Source organism: Leuresthes tenuis, unplaced genomic scaffold (genome assembly GCF_036924035.1).
Source record: "Leuresthes tenuis unplaced genomic scaffold, fLeuTen1.0.hap1 SCAF_16, whole genome shotgun sequence".
In the NCBI taxonomy this organism is placed as follows: domain Eukaryota; kingdom Metazoa; phylum Chordata; class Actinopteri; order Atheriniformes; family Atherinopsidae; genus Leuresthes; species Leuresthes tenuis.
This window is the reverse complement of record NW_027325370.1, coordinates 12,952,668-12,965,179: the sequence shown is the minus strand read 5'-3', so window position 1 is coordinate 12,965,179 and position 12,512 is coordinate 12,952,668. Positions and strand designations below refer to the sequence as shown.

Genomic DNA, 12,512 nt, shown 5'->3' with positions numbered 1-12,512 from the left:
ACCAAAACTGATCCTGTCTTACAGTCAGTTTTGGAGCCCAATTGAATATTTGGTGAGGAAAAGCCTAAAACCTCAAAAGAGACGATTGAGGGGAAGATCCATCTCACTCCATGTATGAAGTAAGGATAGAGCAGATATATGTTTTTGTGTCACCAAAACTCCCAACCTTGTCAGATGAATCTGGCAACTGCATTTCCACTATTTACTGCTTAGTTACCTCATCAGTTTTTTCCTAAAGTGGGTATGAAAACATGTTTTGTGATACCGAAGACATTTATTTTGCTTTGACTCCCCCACTGAACCTGCCTAATCCATCACTGCTTGTGTAAAGATATTTGAATGGAGGCCCAATTTATCAGTAGGAGAAAACGAAGATGGATGGAGAGGGGACTGAGGGGGTGGGGCAAGTAGAAACAGGGCAGGAGTTGCAGCATGAAGTGTTGACAAGACAAGAGAAGAACAAGAGAGGAGGTGGCAGAGGAGATTAAAAGCAGAGGGCAGGATATAGATGAGGAGTGTAGGAGCTGTTACTGAAGTGTTGTTACTTTTAAAATGTAAAGGAGAAGGTGGAGGAAGACAAGGAATGGGAGAAGGAAAGTGTTGCTGATTAGGAAGAGCTCTGGAAACAAGTTTGGTTTCAGGGTTGGAAAATAAAATGAGAACCAGAGGACACACTTAATGCCTAAAGAATGAAGAGGGAAGAAGAGCTTTTGTCAAATGAAGTAAGCTGTTCCTTATGAGGGCACAAAAAACAAATACAATCATGAGTATTTCTGGTGTTGCTGGTATTATAAGGTAATTATGACTTCTAAACTGGAAACTACTGAAGCATGAGCAGAGTTTCCCTGCGTGTACGTCATCCACTCTGATATCAGTTTCGGTTCCACTCACCGATTCTCACAGTCACCAAAAAAAAAGAGCTTCAGGAGAAATTGTACGAGAAATGTGAGTTAACTGTGCAAGAAATGTTCCTCGGATTAGTTTAATGAGACTACCAATGTGTTTGAAAGAGAGGAAAATGGAAAAACCAGAGGAAACGATCAGAGATAAATGATAGGAAAAGAAAGAAACTGCAGACCAGCTACAAGTCATTTTAAGAGCCATTGAGGGAATGAGAGAGAACCTCAGAGGTTATGAGGGCTGGCTGAAGTTAAAGAACTATGGAAATTGGGTTATGTTTATGTTATGTTTATGCATTTAGCAGACGTTTTATCCAAAGGGTTGATTGGAAAGGATAGTTAGTTGGTGAGTGCAGGTAGGGAATAGGTGGATGAAGGAAACAATGAAATGTGGGGATTTTTGAGGAGGTGAAGCAGGCTGTATTTTATACGCATTCACTTGTGCAATATTTAAACTGAGTGAGACATCAAAGTACAGATAAGAGCGGTGGATAGATGGGGAAAAATGTGTCACAGAGAAAAATACTGAATACCAGATGGATTAAGTCCAGTAACCGAGGGGGTTAAAGGACTAGATGAGATGGAGAGAGGGCTGTTATTGGCAAATTACTGTAAGATGGCTTGTGCACAAAAAGGTGACAGGGAGCAGGAGGAGGCGGCAAGACTTGGTATTCAGGGCGGCTGGACAGGGAGGGAGAGAGAACAGTGAAGAATAGGGGTATTTGCCTGGGGGGGATCCAAACCAGACAATTAGAATGAGGGGGAGGAGGAAGATGCAGGTCTGCGGGCTAGACAAGACTATCTTCCCTTTGGGGTAAACAGCCTCGTTTTGTTTAGAGAAGAAGACACAAGAACAATCCACCAGAGAAAATAGGCCAGACAGACAGACAGATGGATGGAGAGATGGAGGGAAAGAGAGATAGCTGGAGGAAGGGATGGAGGCAAGGAGGGACAGCGAAAGTGAGAGACAAAGAGAAGAGAGACCCCCAGAGGGATCCTTGGAAGTCCAAGTGAATTTTAGAGGAAAGGGAGACTGGATGAGCTCCTGATTAAAGGATAAATGATTTCAAAGAAAAGAAGAGAAGATTCAGAGGGAGACAAAGGAAGCCCGAATATCTGGGACTGAAAGAGGAGGAGGATGTGGTTAAAAAGATAAGTGAAGCTGTTTCATATAACTGCAACCTGATTAAAAACTTTAAATCAGCACTCCCACCTGCTTTAATTATAAAACCATCTGGCTCACCTGGTGACACCAAGTCAGGTCAGAATTGACAGACAGAAGCAGACTGACCTCATATATCCTTCATAAATGTGTTTTGTTCTTTCTCTCCTGTTTAAGAATAATGATAATAAAGTCACTACAGTTTAATAAATCAGGCAGGCGAGAGATGTGGAAGTGAAGGAGAGCGGCAATAAATCAGGTGTGATTTAAAGTCGTCATGGAGCGATAACAGGGCTTTTTTTGCCAGGCTGAGCCGTAAATAACTGAAACGTCTTCTTCAAAGTTTGGAAAAAGAAAAATGTTGCATTGGCTGCGTCTTCTAAGCTTTAACAATGTTTTCATGTGGAGATGAATGCACACTAAGGTACTGTGAAGAAAGCGAGTAACTTTCAAACAGGATTCAGAGTTTTCCCTGCTGGGATTACCAAAGTTTGTATTAACTTTATGCAAGACTTTTTCAATATTGAGCTGAGTGTATTTACTTTTACCTGCTATGAAGCCTCCCTTCCATCCGGCTTTGAAACACAACTCTTTATTACACACAGTAAATTGTCATGCCAGCTACATTCCTTTTGATATTTTTGGGAGCATTTTTGTGTAAAACTGTGGAAGGGAGTGTCAGTCTGGTTAGGACTAGAATATCTGAACCAGCTATTGACTGGATTATTCTGTGCAGTCTTTTAAGATGAAATTGGAATCTGCCATCAGTTGACCCAAGTTTTCTCCTTTTGAATCTAACCAACAAATAACAGATTTCCAGTTTGAGCCATTACTGATATTCAGTGTGATACATACGTGGGTCCCTTGTTACCATCATCAGGTCAAAATTGTCAAGTACTTTGGTTCTTGTGTTGATGTTAACTTACTAAACTGAAGAAGGAAACATGAACTTTCTAAATGCCAGTCAGCATGTTTACACGCTAATATTAGCATTTAGCGTTGTGGCGTAAAGTGTTTTGCTTTTAAACCGAATTCACATCTACGTGGTTGAATTCCTTTTTCCCCGCCTCTTACCTCTGCACACTCTTGTTTATCATTCCACAGCTCAAACAGTCCCACTAACAGACATCAGTGCTTAGTTGTTAACATGGCCAAAGATGTTTTTTTCCACCTCTACAGATCTGCTGTGGACAACTGAGGTCAAGTGTCCATTTGGATAGACTTATAAATTAGATTTTTGCTCTCTGTCAACACACTTACATGCACAGTTGAGTTGGGCTATGGTTACAGCCTAACTGGGCCATTTGATTAGTCCACCGTTCTTGCCCCAGTGTACATGCAGAGGAGCGAAGTGACGTTCCTGACTGAAGTATGTCCAACACTGTCAACTGTGTGATAAACGTAGAAGACATTCCGCTGTTTCTAACTTTCTCTGTGGGAGATCGTCATGCATTTAAGAATAGCCAAATTCACTGCACAGATGTTGTCTTTAAGTTAGTTGAACACTGATTTTGTCAGATGATGCTATGGTTTTAAAATCTGGATTTTGTTAGAGCAGGGCAGCAGTGTGGAAATGCTTTAAGCAACCGCAAGTTCAAACATAGTCTTAATGGGTGGATTTTCATTCATTTCTAACATGTTTAATCGTCTGACAAAAGAAAAAAGAAAAACAAGTGAATGAGAGGAGCTTTATTGGGAATTTGGCTGTATGAACATTTACACTTTACTGTCCTCACAGAAAGATTAAACTTGCAGTCAGTGCTCCCAGGCGCATTTTAATCAGCTTGAGTGTATACATACAGAGTGATTCAAACCCCAATCACGGTATCTGGGTGTGTTGGTATGGTTTTTTAGAAGCTCCCTTTCATCCGATTCTGATCGGACTAACATTTTTACATGCATCTTAACAGTTTGGCTTTGGTTAGACTAACACAACAATAGTTTTTTCAGGGTCATGTACACGTGATTACTATCTGTTTCATTCCCCAAAGGAGTCCCATCAGACTGATTGTGGGGCTATAGAACTTGACTTTATACATAGAAAATCTCAGATGCTCTTCTTTGACTCTGACTCACCCCTTCCTAGAAAAACATTAATGAGCTTTGGATAAAAGAACAAAGCACACAGCATATACGTCATCCAGAGTAATAAAACAAACCTGCTATAAAAAACAATAACCTTTAAGATGAGTGGAAGGGGGGAGAAAATCAAGGGATGATGAAGGTTTTGATTGATGAAAGGAGTTGAAGAGTGAGAGGCATTCTTTGGAAGATGTGAACCGGAAAAGAGAACTAACTAGAAATGATGGTAGTGGGGAGAGGATGTGGGAAAAAAAGATGGATGGAGCAGTCTGTGGTAAAGAGCGAGGGCGGGAACAGAAGTAAAGCAAGAGATAACAAAAACAAGACATCCACTTTGTAATTTATAAGCAGAAACATTAAAGAAGAGGCAGTTAAGAAAATTCAGTCATGAAGCAGTGATATATTAAGGGACTGAGGGAGTGAGAGATCTGTGCTCTGCAGGCTAGAGACTACCCATAGCCCTCTTTCAGGTCCGATTGTCCACAAACAGTGCATTAGTGTGTATTTATGAGCTTTTCTTCCTGCAGTTTTACATTTGTGTGTGTGGGGGGGTACATGCATGTGGCCATACATGCTTTTATTTCTGTGTTTGATGTGTGAGCTCTCCAGAATTATTTGTCTCTGTGTGTGGCGAGTGTGTGTCGATGCATGTGTAGTTGTAAAGAGATGAGATTAGCCTTCCCGCAGGGCCGTAGTTCCATGGAGGCCACCTGAAGCAGCAGGAACGACTGGAATGTGGGAACTGTGATACGCTTCACCGTCTCCATCACCACAACAACGTCTCCGCCTCAGCATGGGAGAGGAGAGGATTGATGCAGAGACATAAAGAATGCATCATAAACTTGTTTGAAACAGCAACTTCCAAATTTAGTGCCGCAAACTGTCTTAACATTAGCCTGATCACTGTGAGCTTCTATGATTTTTAAAGCTATTTGCCAAACCTACCAGGAGCTTAATCGAGTTGTGTATTTATAGATAATCACAGCATGCCACCCAGAAAACAAAGCGCTCTGTTCGCTGCTATTGTGATGTTATGATAAAACATTACCAGCTCTTATCTGAGACAGAAGTGCAAAACAGAAAACCTTTGTGTTATTGTGATTTGAATAAACTGTGAAAGCCAAGGCCTTGTCTGAGCTGTCACAGCAAACAATAGAATCATACAACCATGAGAGAAACTTGAAAGAAGGGGGGACAACTACGTCAATAATGTAGTTAATTGTCACAGATCATGATTTGTGTGCAGTGTTTTTGAAGAGACAAAATATCAGCCGTTAATAATGTCACAGTCCAACTGTCCCATACTGTCTGAATTATCATGCTGCTGTGTCACAGTTGTGTCCCCATTGAAACGGTTCATTTAGGAGGCATGTTAGATTATCAGTTGTTATATGCACTTAAAGTCTGAATTTGAGTTTCATTGATGTCTTTTTTTTTCTTCTTTTAAAGTAAACTGGTATGTTGTTTGTCTCCTGGTATATATTATCCCCTGAATAACTATTTGTGTGTTTGTCAGATTCATGGCCACTCTTTCTTGGGCTAATTGATGTTTTCTTCTATTTGTCAAGTGTTACACCGTAACTTGGAATTTAAAAAAATTACAGCAATTAACCAAGGTTAGAAACTGTGATTTGTCCTAATTGTATGGAACTTCCGATCAGTTCAAGACTGATCTAACTCTGCCATCTAGCCATGCATCTTAATACCTTAAGAGATAATTATTCTGCCTTCAGATTACAAATGCATCTTTTACTTGATGCCAAAGTTTGCAGGAAAATAAAAGCGTCTTACTTAGATTGCCTTGGAATAATCAGAATGATGATGTTTTGTAAAGTGAAATCATTTCCTCTTACCCCAGCCAATCAAAGCAGATGACCACAGTCCATGAGCCTGCTATTGCTCTATAAAAAGGAGGATTTGGGTTTCTCTCTGTCATGGTACTTTGCAATCAGACTTGCCAAATAAAAGCAAACTAATCTTAAACATCAAACAAAAATAACCACAAGAACCTGACATGAACAGTAATCCTGTGATTTGAAAACAAATTATTTGTGTAAGTATTGATTGTCCTTACTTTTTGTTTGCAGTTAAAGCACAAATGTCTCAGGTGGGAGGGTTTATTGAGGGCTCCCTTCCCACTAGCTTGGGAGTTTTTGAGTAACAGCTCATAGTTTACAGCATTGCTTAGTGCAACGAGCTGACTGAGATTTATATGCACAATTTAGATAATGTTGAAAATAACTGAATTTATTTCTAACCCTGCTGATTGAGTCTTACCTACCGACAATCAACAGTCATTGACAGAGTTCAAATGCTGAAACCCTTTAGGAAAAATCCAAATGTCCGCCAGGTTAAATCAAATTTGCACTGATGGTGACTGAATTATGAGCTTTTAAAGACAAAACATTGAGAGAATATTCGCTGCCTGAGACACCAGAATTGGAGCAACACCAAAGTGAGAAAAATGCAGGAAACGTTGTGAACTGCTGTGTTTTAAATGAAGAGCGAAGACTAAAGCTCGATGTTGGTGTATGAGACAGCAGGTGTTGTTCTCCTGCAGCAGACTCAGGCCTTAACTCTCCCACTGCGGCTGGTTATTAATGGCTGCAGATTCATGACTAGCAGCCAGTCACACAGTCAGACTGACGGATGCACACACTCAGATACACACACAGACATATACATAATGAATGCAAAGTGCCTAATCCAAACACAGAAACACACACCATCACACGGTCTCATGAAAATTGCTCACAAAAATAGATGCAGAAAGTGCAACACAACTTAAAGTTTTTGGAAATACAGATATTCTTACAGTTTTTACTGTGGTTTAACTAACATTTTACCATTTTGTGTCTTGTCATTCCCCCTTTCTGTCCATCCCCACCCTCACCTCCCCATTCTCCGCTGATGTTCTCCATCCAGAGGACATCTTTATTCTCCATGGGAAAGACAAGAAAAATCCTCTCATCTATGGGCTGTTTACCACTTCAAGGTATTTGCCTCTGTAATAAAAGAAATAATGGGAATAGAATAATGTGTAATTTGTAAACTTTATGCAGCCTTGTTTATGTGTTGAAAATGGCCTTTGGGTGGGAAAAGAGAGACAGTCTTTCATTTCTGCTGGGAGAGCGAATTATTCTTTCTATGCAAGCTTATAGCAAAAAATGAACATTGAGTTAAAGGTATCCAACTATTTCTACAGTCAGAGACTGTTCCAAGTGAAATTAATTTTATTTTGTGAAGGAAAGAAACGTAGAGTGCAATATTGTGTAAGGCAAGAAAAGGACTCTTAACTACTCCTGTAGTTAGGAGTTCTACAGTATACAGACTCCTGTTCATGCATGATGAGAGTCAGTGAGGAAGAGCGTCTGTGATGGGATATGAATGCCTCATGTGTCACACACAGATGCTGATGTCACACACTGTGAGATACACAACGCCCGCAACGGCTTATGTCACAGTGACTCATGAATGAAATACATTCATAACATAACAACACTGAGCTCATTTGGGCTTTCATCATCGTATCATCTAGCTTAGACACAGAAACCAGACTCTTAATATCATAATGCTAAGCGCCATATGAGGTTGACCAGAGTCCTTGGGAAGTAAGCTTTCAGCATGAAAGAAATGGGAATTTACTTACATGATAAAATACAGGAAGAGAAATGCAAAACTTCAGGATAGAAATGCAAAAGTTCAGGATAGAAAGCAGAATGTTAAGAGAGGCTGGAAGAAAAGGGGTGGCATTCAAAGAGAGACTCATAAAGACTGAATGTTGGGTAAATAAATGCAGAACCCGTAAAAATAGGCCATTTCAGAAATAAAGAAATGGGGGGACGAGTGAGGAAAAATCAGAAAGAAAGAGTGCCTGGGTTGCCAACTAGAAATAAATGCCTACATTTTGTCATTCTCCACGAGTTATTGTGGGCTCCCCACACTCTGAGAGTTTCTGAGCTGGACACCAAGCTCCACAGTAGCAGCTGAACTATGACAACGTTTGGCAAGGCGGAGCAGGGTGTTGGTCTGTTTTTTGGGATCTGCAAAGTGTCTGGAATCTCAGCGGGGAATGGGCAGAAATCCAAAGCATCACCAGGGTGGGGTCACAACCACAGAACTGCAGGGTGCAGAGGGGTCATTCCTTCTGAATGGAAACTCGTCTCTTTGGTCCGGTCACGATTGCTCACACATGCTGGGTTTTGCGTCTGTAAACTGAGGAACTTTCATCTGTTCTTTTCTTTGCTTTATATTTTGTTTTCCCCATTTTCTATCACATGGACTGTATCCGACATCAGATTGTTGAGTTATTGTTCGTAAAATGCAGCTTTTGTGAGGCTGATGTTTATTCTTTTGGCGGCGCCCCACTGCTAACCTTGTTGTAATGTTGGTGTCTCATTTGCTGCATTAGTGTTTTGAGGATTAAAAAAAAATACCTCTAACAGATTTTATTTAACAGTGTGTCAGCATCCACAAAAGGGACTGTAAATCTCTCTCTCTAAATCAGTTAAATTGGTATCTCCATGAGTAACCTTTTACAGATGGTAGCTTTATAGATACTTTTTTTCCCGGGGTGTGGTCAGAATTTTTGATGTCTCAGACTATGAAATGCTAACATCCTATCTGGTCTAGTTTTTATTGAGAGGCAATTAAAGAGAATCTCTGCCTAAAGAACAGATGACACAATAACATACTACACGTGTCACCCATATGAACTGAGAGACACCACCCTGAGTCATCATAACGTGGCTTTTCCTTCTGTTCTGTTTCTACGTTTCAGTTAAACAGGCTTTGCTAAAAGTCTTCCAGAAATCAGGGTGTTAACTGCAGTGGTTGGCATGTGTTGTGGTAGGAACTTGTGCTCTCAGAGCAGCACACTCATTCTATCTGAGGTTTGGGTTGGAGCACATTCAGTGAATTGATGCGTTCAAGTCAAAAAGCCACAATGAGTCACCGCTTGTCATACAGCACATCACTTTCTTAAATCCGACTTACAGCCTGGAGTCCACAGCAGCTCATCAAGAGAAATAATTGAAGAAGTACTCAGCTTATGTAGTTACACATGTGCAAGAATTATAGTTGGAAATATGATCTCACTGTGCTCTTCTGCTTTATCCCCAGTGATATCCTGAATGGTTCAGCTGTGTGTGTTTATCGCATGGAGGATGTGGTTCGAGCTTTTAAAGGAAACTTCCTTCATAAGGAGGGACCTCAGTATAAATGGGCTGAGTTTACAGGCAAGGTGCCTTATCCACGACCAGGAACCGTAAGTTAATACATAAAACAGTTTTTTCTTCTTTTTTTCTTAATTAGTTAATACCACCCCCAGACCAGTGTGGGAGTTATAAATGATTCTCCCCCCTCTCACTCACAGTGTCCCAGCAGCACATATGGAAGCTACAGCTCGACCAGAGAGTATCCTGACGACGTCATTTTCTTCAGCAGGACTCACCCACTGCTGCAGGTTCAGCGGATATTTCACTTGATTGAATTGCATCAATTCACTTTAATTAGACTGTGGCCTATTTTGCACTGGGTCAAGTAATCTTACCTCTCTATGTTCGCCCCAAAGACTTAAATTAAATTAGAAAATTGAATTAGCACATTCCTTACCACCTCATCACTGAGCACATGAAAACCTCATCATATTAGTGATAAACAACAGGGCTGTCTGAACGAACACTGAAAATCTGATACTTTTTTTTTTTTATTGTAATTCACGTTTCAGGAAAATGTGCTGCCGTTAGGAGAGCGCCCCCTTCTGGTCAGAGTGGGGGTCCACTACAAGTTCAGCAAATTGCTGGTGGACAGAGTGGAGGCTGTGGATGGCACTTATGATGTCCTGTTCATCGGCACAGGTATGCAGCTGGTCTTTTTAAATCCCCAAGGTCCTTAAGATTATAAAATGTCACTAAAAGTTCTTTGATTCTTCAGACTCAGGACTCGTGCTGAAGGCCATCCATCTGCCCAGAGAGCACGGTCAGAGTCAGGAGGTGACTCTGGAGCAGCTGCAGGTCTTTCAGGTACAACAAACTGTTCCTGCTAAGAAAGCATAGTTCATTTTTTCATTTTTTCAGATGTTTTACAATCTGTTTTTGCATCACAACCATGCACGCACCCTTCAATGGCCATTCCTTCAAAAATCTAATTACAAACCCTTCAAACTAGATCATTGCGTCACATTATTGTGAAGACATAATGCAGCACAGATTTTTTTAAGTCAGCTTGCACGAGAAAAAATAAGTGCAGACATGGTGATGAATACCATATTTGTTCCTACCATATGAAAGTGAAAAGAAGCCCCTGGCTTTAAGAAGACAGCACGCATTGCTCATATTGGAAATTGTGAGCAGTGAGGCAAAGCATGTGTGATTTATGCCGGATACAAAAACAGTGCAAGCTCTGTTAAATGTAAGTGCACAGAAAACAATGAAAAATCCCTCACTGCTGGGCTTTGCCTGCCATATACTGTATACGAATATACCACAGCTATTTGTTCATTGGACGTTAACAACACTTTTAGTTAAAGGTCATCTCTCCGCCAAGTCCATGCAAATATTGACCACAAAGCTAATACAGATGCATTCAATATCCTGCCATATTTTTTTTTACATCAGTTAACAATATTAACATTCCAGTTTAAGATTATGTGTCCACCAGTGGCTTACAATTGAAAATACAAGAAAAACTTTGTGCTTACTCTCACTGCTGTGATTGAGATTTCCTTGTCTAAGTGTGGTAGGCCTGAGTTTGTTTTATGTGATTCTATTAACTTAATAAAAAATAAATAAATAAAAAACTTTTCAAGTGACATAATCAGATTTCTGATTAGTAGAGATCAGGTTTCAAAATTCAAAAATATTTGGAAATGTTTGAAGGGTGTTGGTTTGTTGTGGCATGCAAAGTCTTTTTTCTCCTCCAGTTTTTCTGTTAAATCAGTTCAACGGGTTATCTATCCATCTATCTGTCTGTCTGTCTATCACACTGTCTGTCTATCACACTGTCTGTCTGTCTGTCTATCTATCTATCTATCCATCCAACTTTCTGTTTTTTGTTTATCTCAGTATAAACTCAGTATGTTTTTCATTTTTGACTTCTCTCCTACTCACAGCACAAATCACCCGTGACAGCGATGACGCTCTCAAAGAAAAAGGTAACAGATGAGAGACAGAAACTGTCAAACTTTCAAACTCCCCAATTCACACACGCACACACACACACACACACACACACACACACACACACCAGCATGAACATCATCACACTTATCACTCATCTCTCCACCTTGCCTCTCAAAGGACAACTTCATCACCAGTTGCTATGGTTACCCTGCCTCAGTCAGAGCAGTAATGAAGAGATACCACACACATTCGTGCACCTTGCATTTTTCAAATAGTCTTGGATCCATGAAAAAGAAAATCCACAGCTCGCTCACACAACCAGACATACATATCTCGATTGTAAAAAGCAAGCATCGACGTGTTTCTTGCTCCCACACACATACACACACTCCCCGTGGCCATGCACTGACATTGTTGCAGTGTGAGTTAGATGTGTGACTTAGGGAAGAAAGATGAATCTGTTTGTGTTGTTAATCATCCGAAGAAGGCTTAATGCCCCTTTCTGTTTTCCTGTTTCTGTCTTCCTGTTCCTTGACTATCCTTCATTCTACATCTCTCTGTCCCCCTCATCAATTTTTTTCTCTTCCATCTCTATTTCTATCTTTCGCCCACTCCCCCTCCCTTTCAGCAGTGGCTGTTTGTGGGCTCCAGGGAGGGTGTGTCCCAGCTGGCCCTGTACCAGTGCGAGCTGTACGGTCAGGCCTGCGCTGAGTGCTGCTTGGCCAGAGATCCCTACTGCACATGGGACGGACACGCGTGCAGCCCTTACATGCCCACCGTGCGCCGGTAGGGAAGACAAATCAGTTTTGGACGTGTAGTGGATTTCTCCCTCCTTACGTTGATTATTTTAACTGAAGTCTGTATGTGAGAGGAATCCATGGAGAATTAATCTTCTTAAAATCAAATTTAAACCACATGTCTTGACAGCCTGAAATGTGGCTCAAATTACATCTCAACTCAAATCTTTCTGATCATATTCAAAGCATTTTTTCCACATGATCAAGACATGATCCCCCACAAAGTGTTGCAGCAGGGTGGCTTTCCTTGATAATGCTAATGTTTGGGATGACAAGCTGACCTTTCCTTCAGTGTTGTCATGAGCAAATCAATTTAACCGATTGGATAATCCCTTTTGATTCTGATTACCTAGTGACCTTTTCTGTCGTGCCACCCTCAAGACAAACCTTACATAGAAAGCCGTCAGTGTAAAGTGCAATCACTTACTGTGTGACTTACTGTGCTCTGTCT

The 12,512-nt window shown here is 40.7% G+C and overlaps 1 protein-coding gene across 3 annotated transcripts in view; it reads left to right on the top strand.

Annotated features, from left to right (window-relative positions):
• Positions 1-12,512, top strand: part of sema3h (sema domain, immunoglobulin domain (Ig), short basic domain, secreted, (semaphorin) 3H) — a 54,919-nt gene that overhangs the window by 36,761 nt on the left and 5,646 nt on the right. For 2 of the 3 annotated variants that reach the window (XM_072366730.1, XM_072366729.1), the window contains exons 9-15: positions 7,069-7,138; positions 9,265-9,409; positions 9,518-9,607; positions 9,872-10,001; positions 10,078-10,166; positions 11,255-11,296; positions 11,893-12,050. In XM_072366730.1, the coding sequence (XP_072222831.1) occupies positions 7,069-7,138; positions 9,265-9,409; positions 9,518-9,607; positions 9,872-10,001; positions 10,078-10,166; positions 11,255-11,296; positions 11,893-12,050 (724 nt within the window). The remainder of the gene's footprint in view (positions 1-7,068; positions 7,139-9,264; positions 9,410-9,517; positions 9,608-9,871; positions 10,002-10,077; positions 10,167-11,254; positions 11,297-11,892; positions 12,051-12,512) is intronic. The other variant, XM_072366731.1, reaches the window with a different exon arrangement.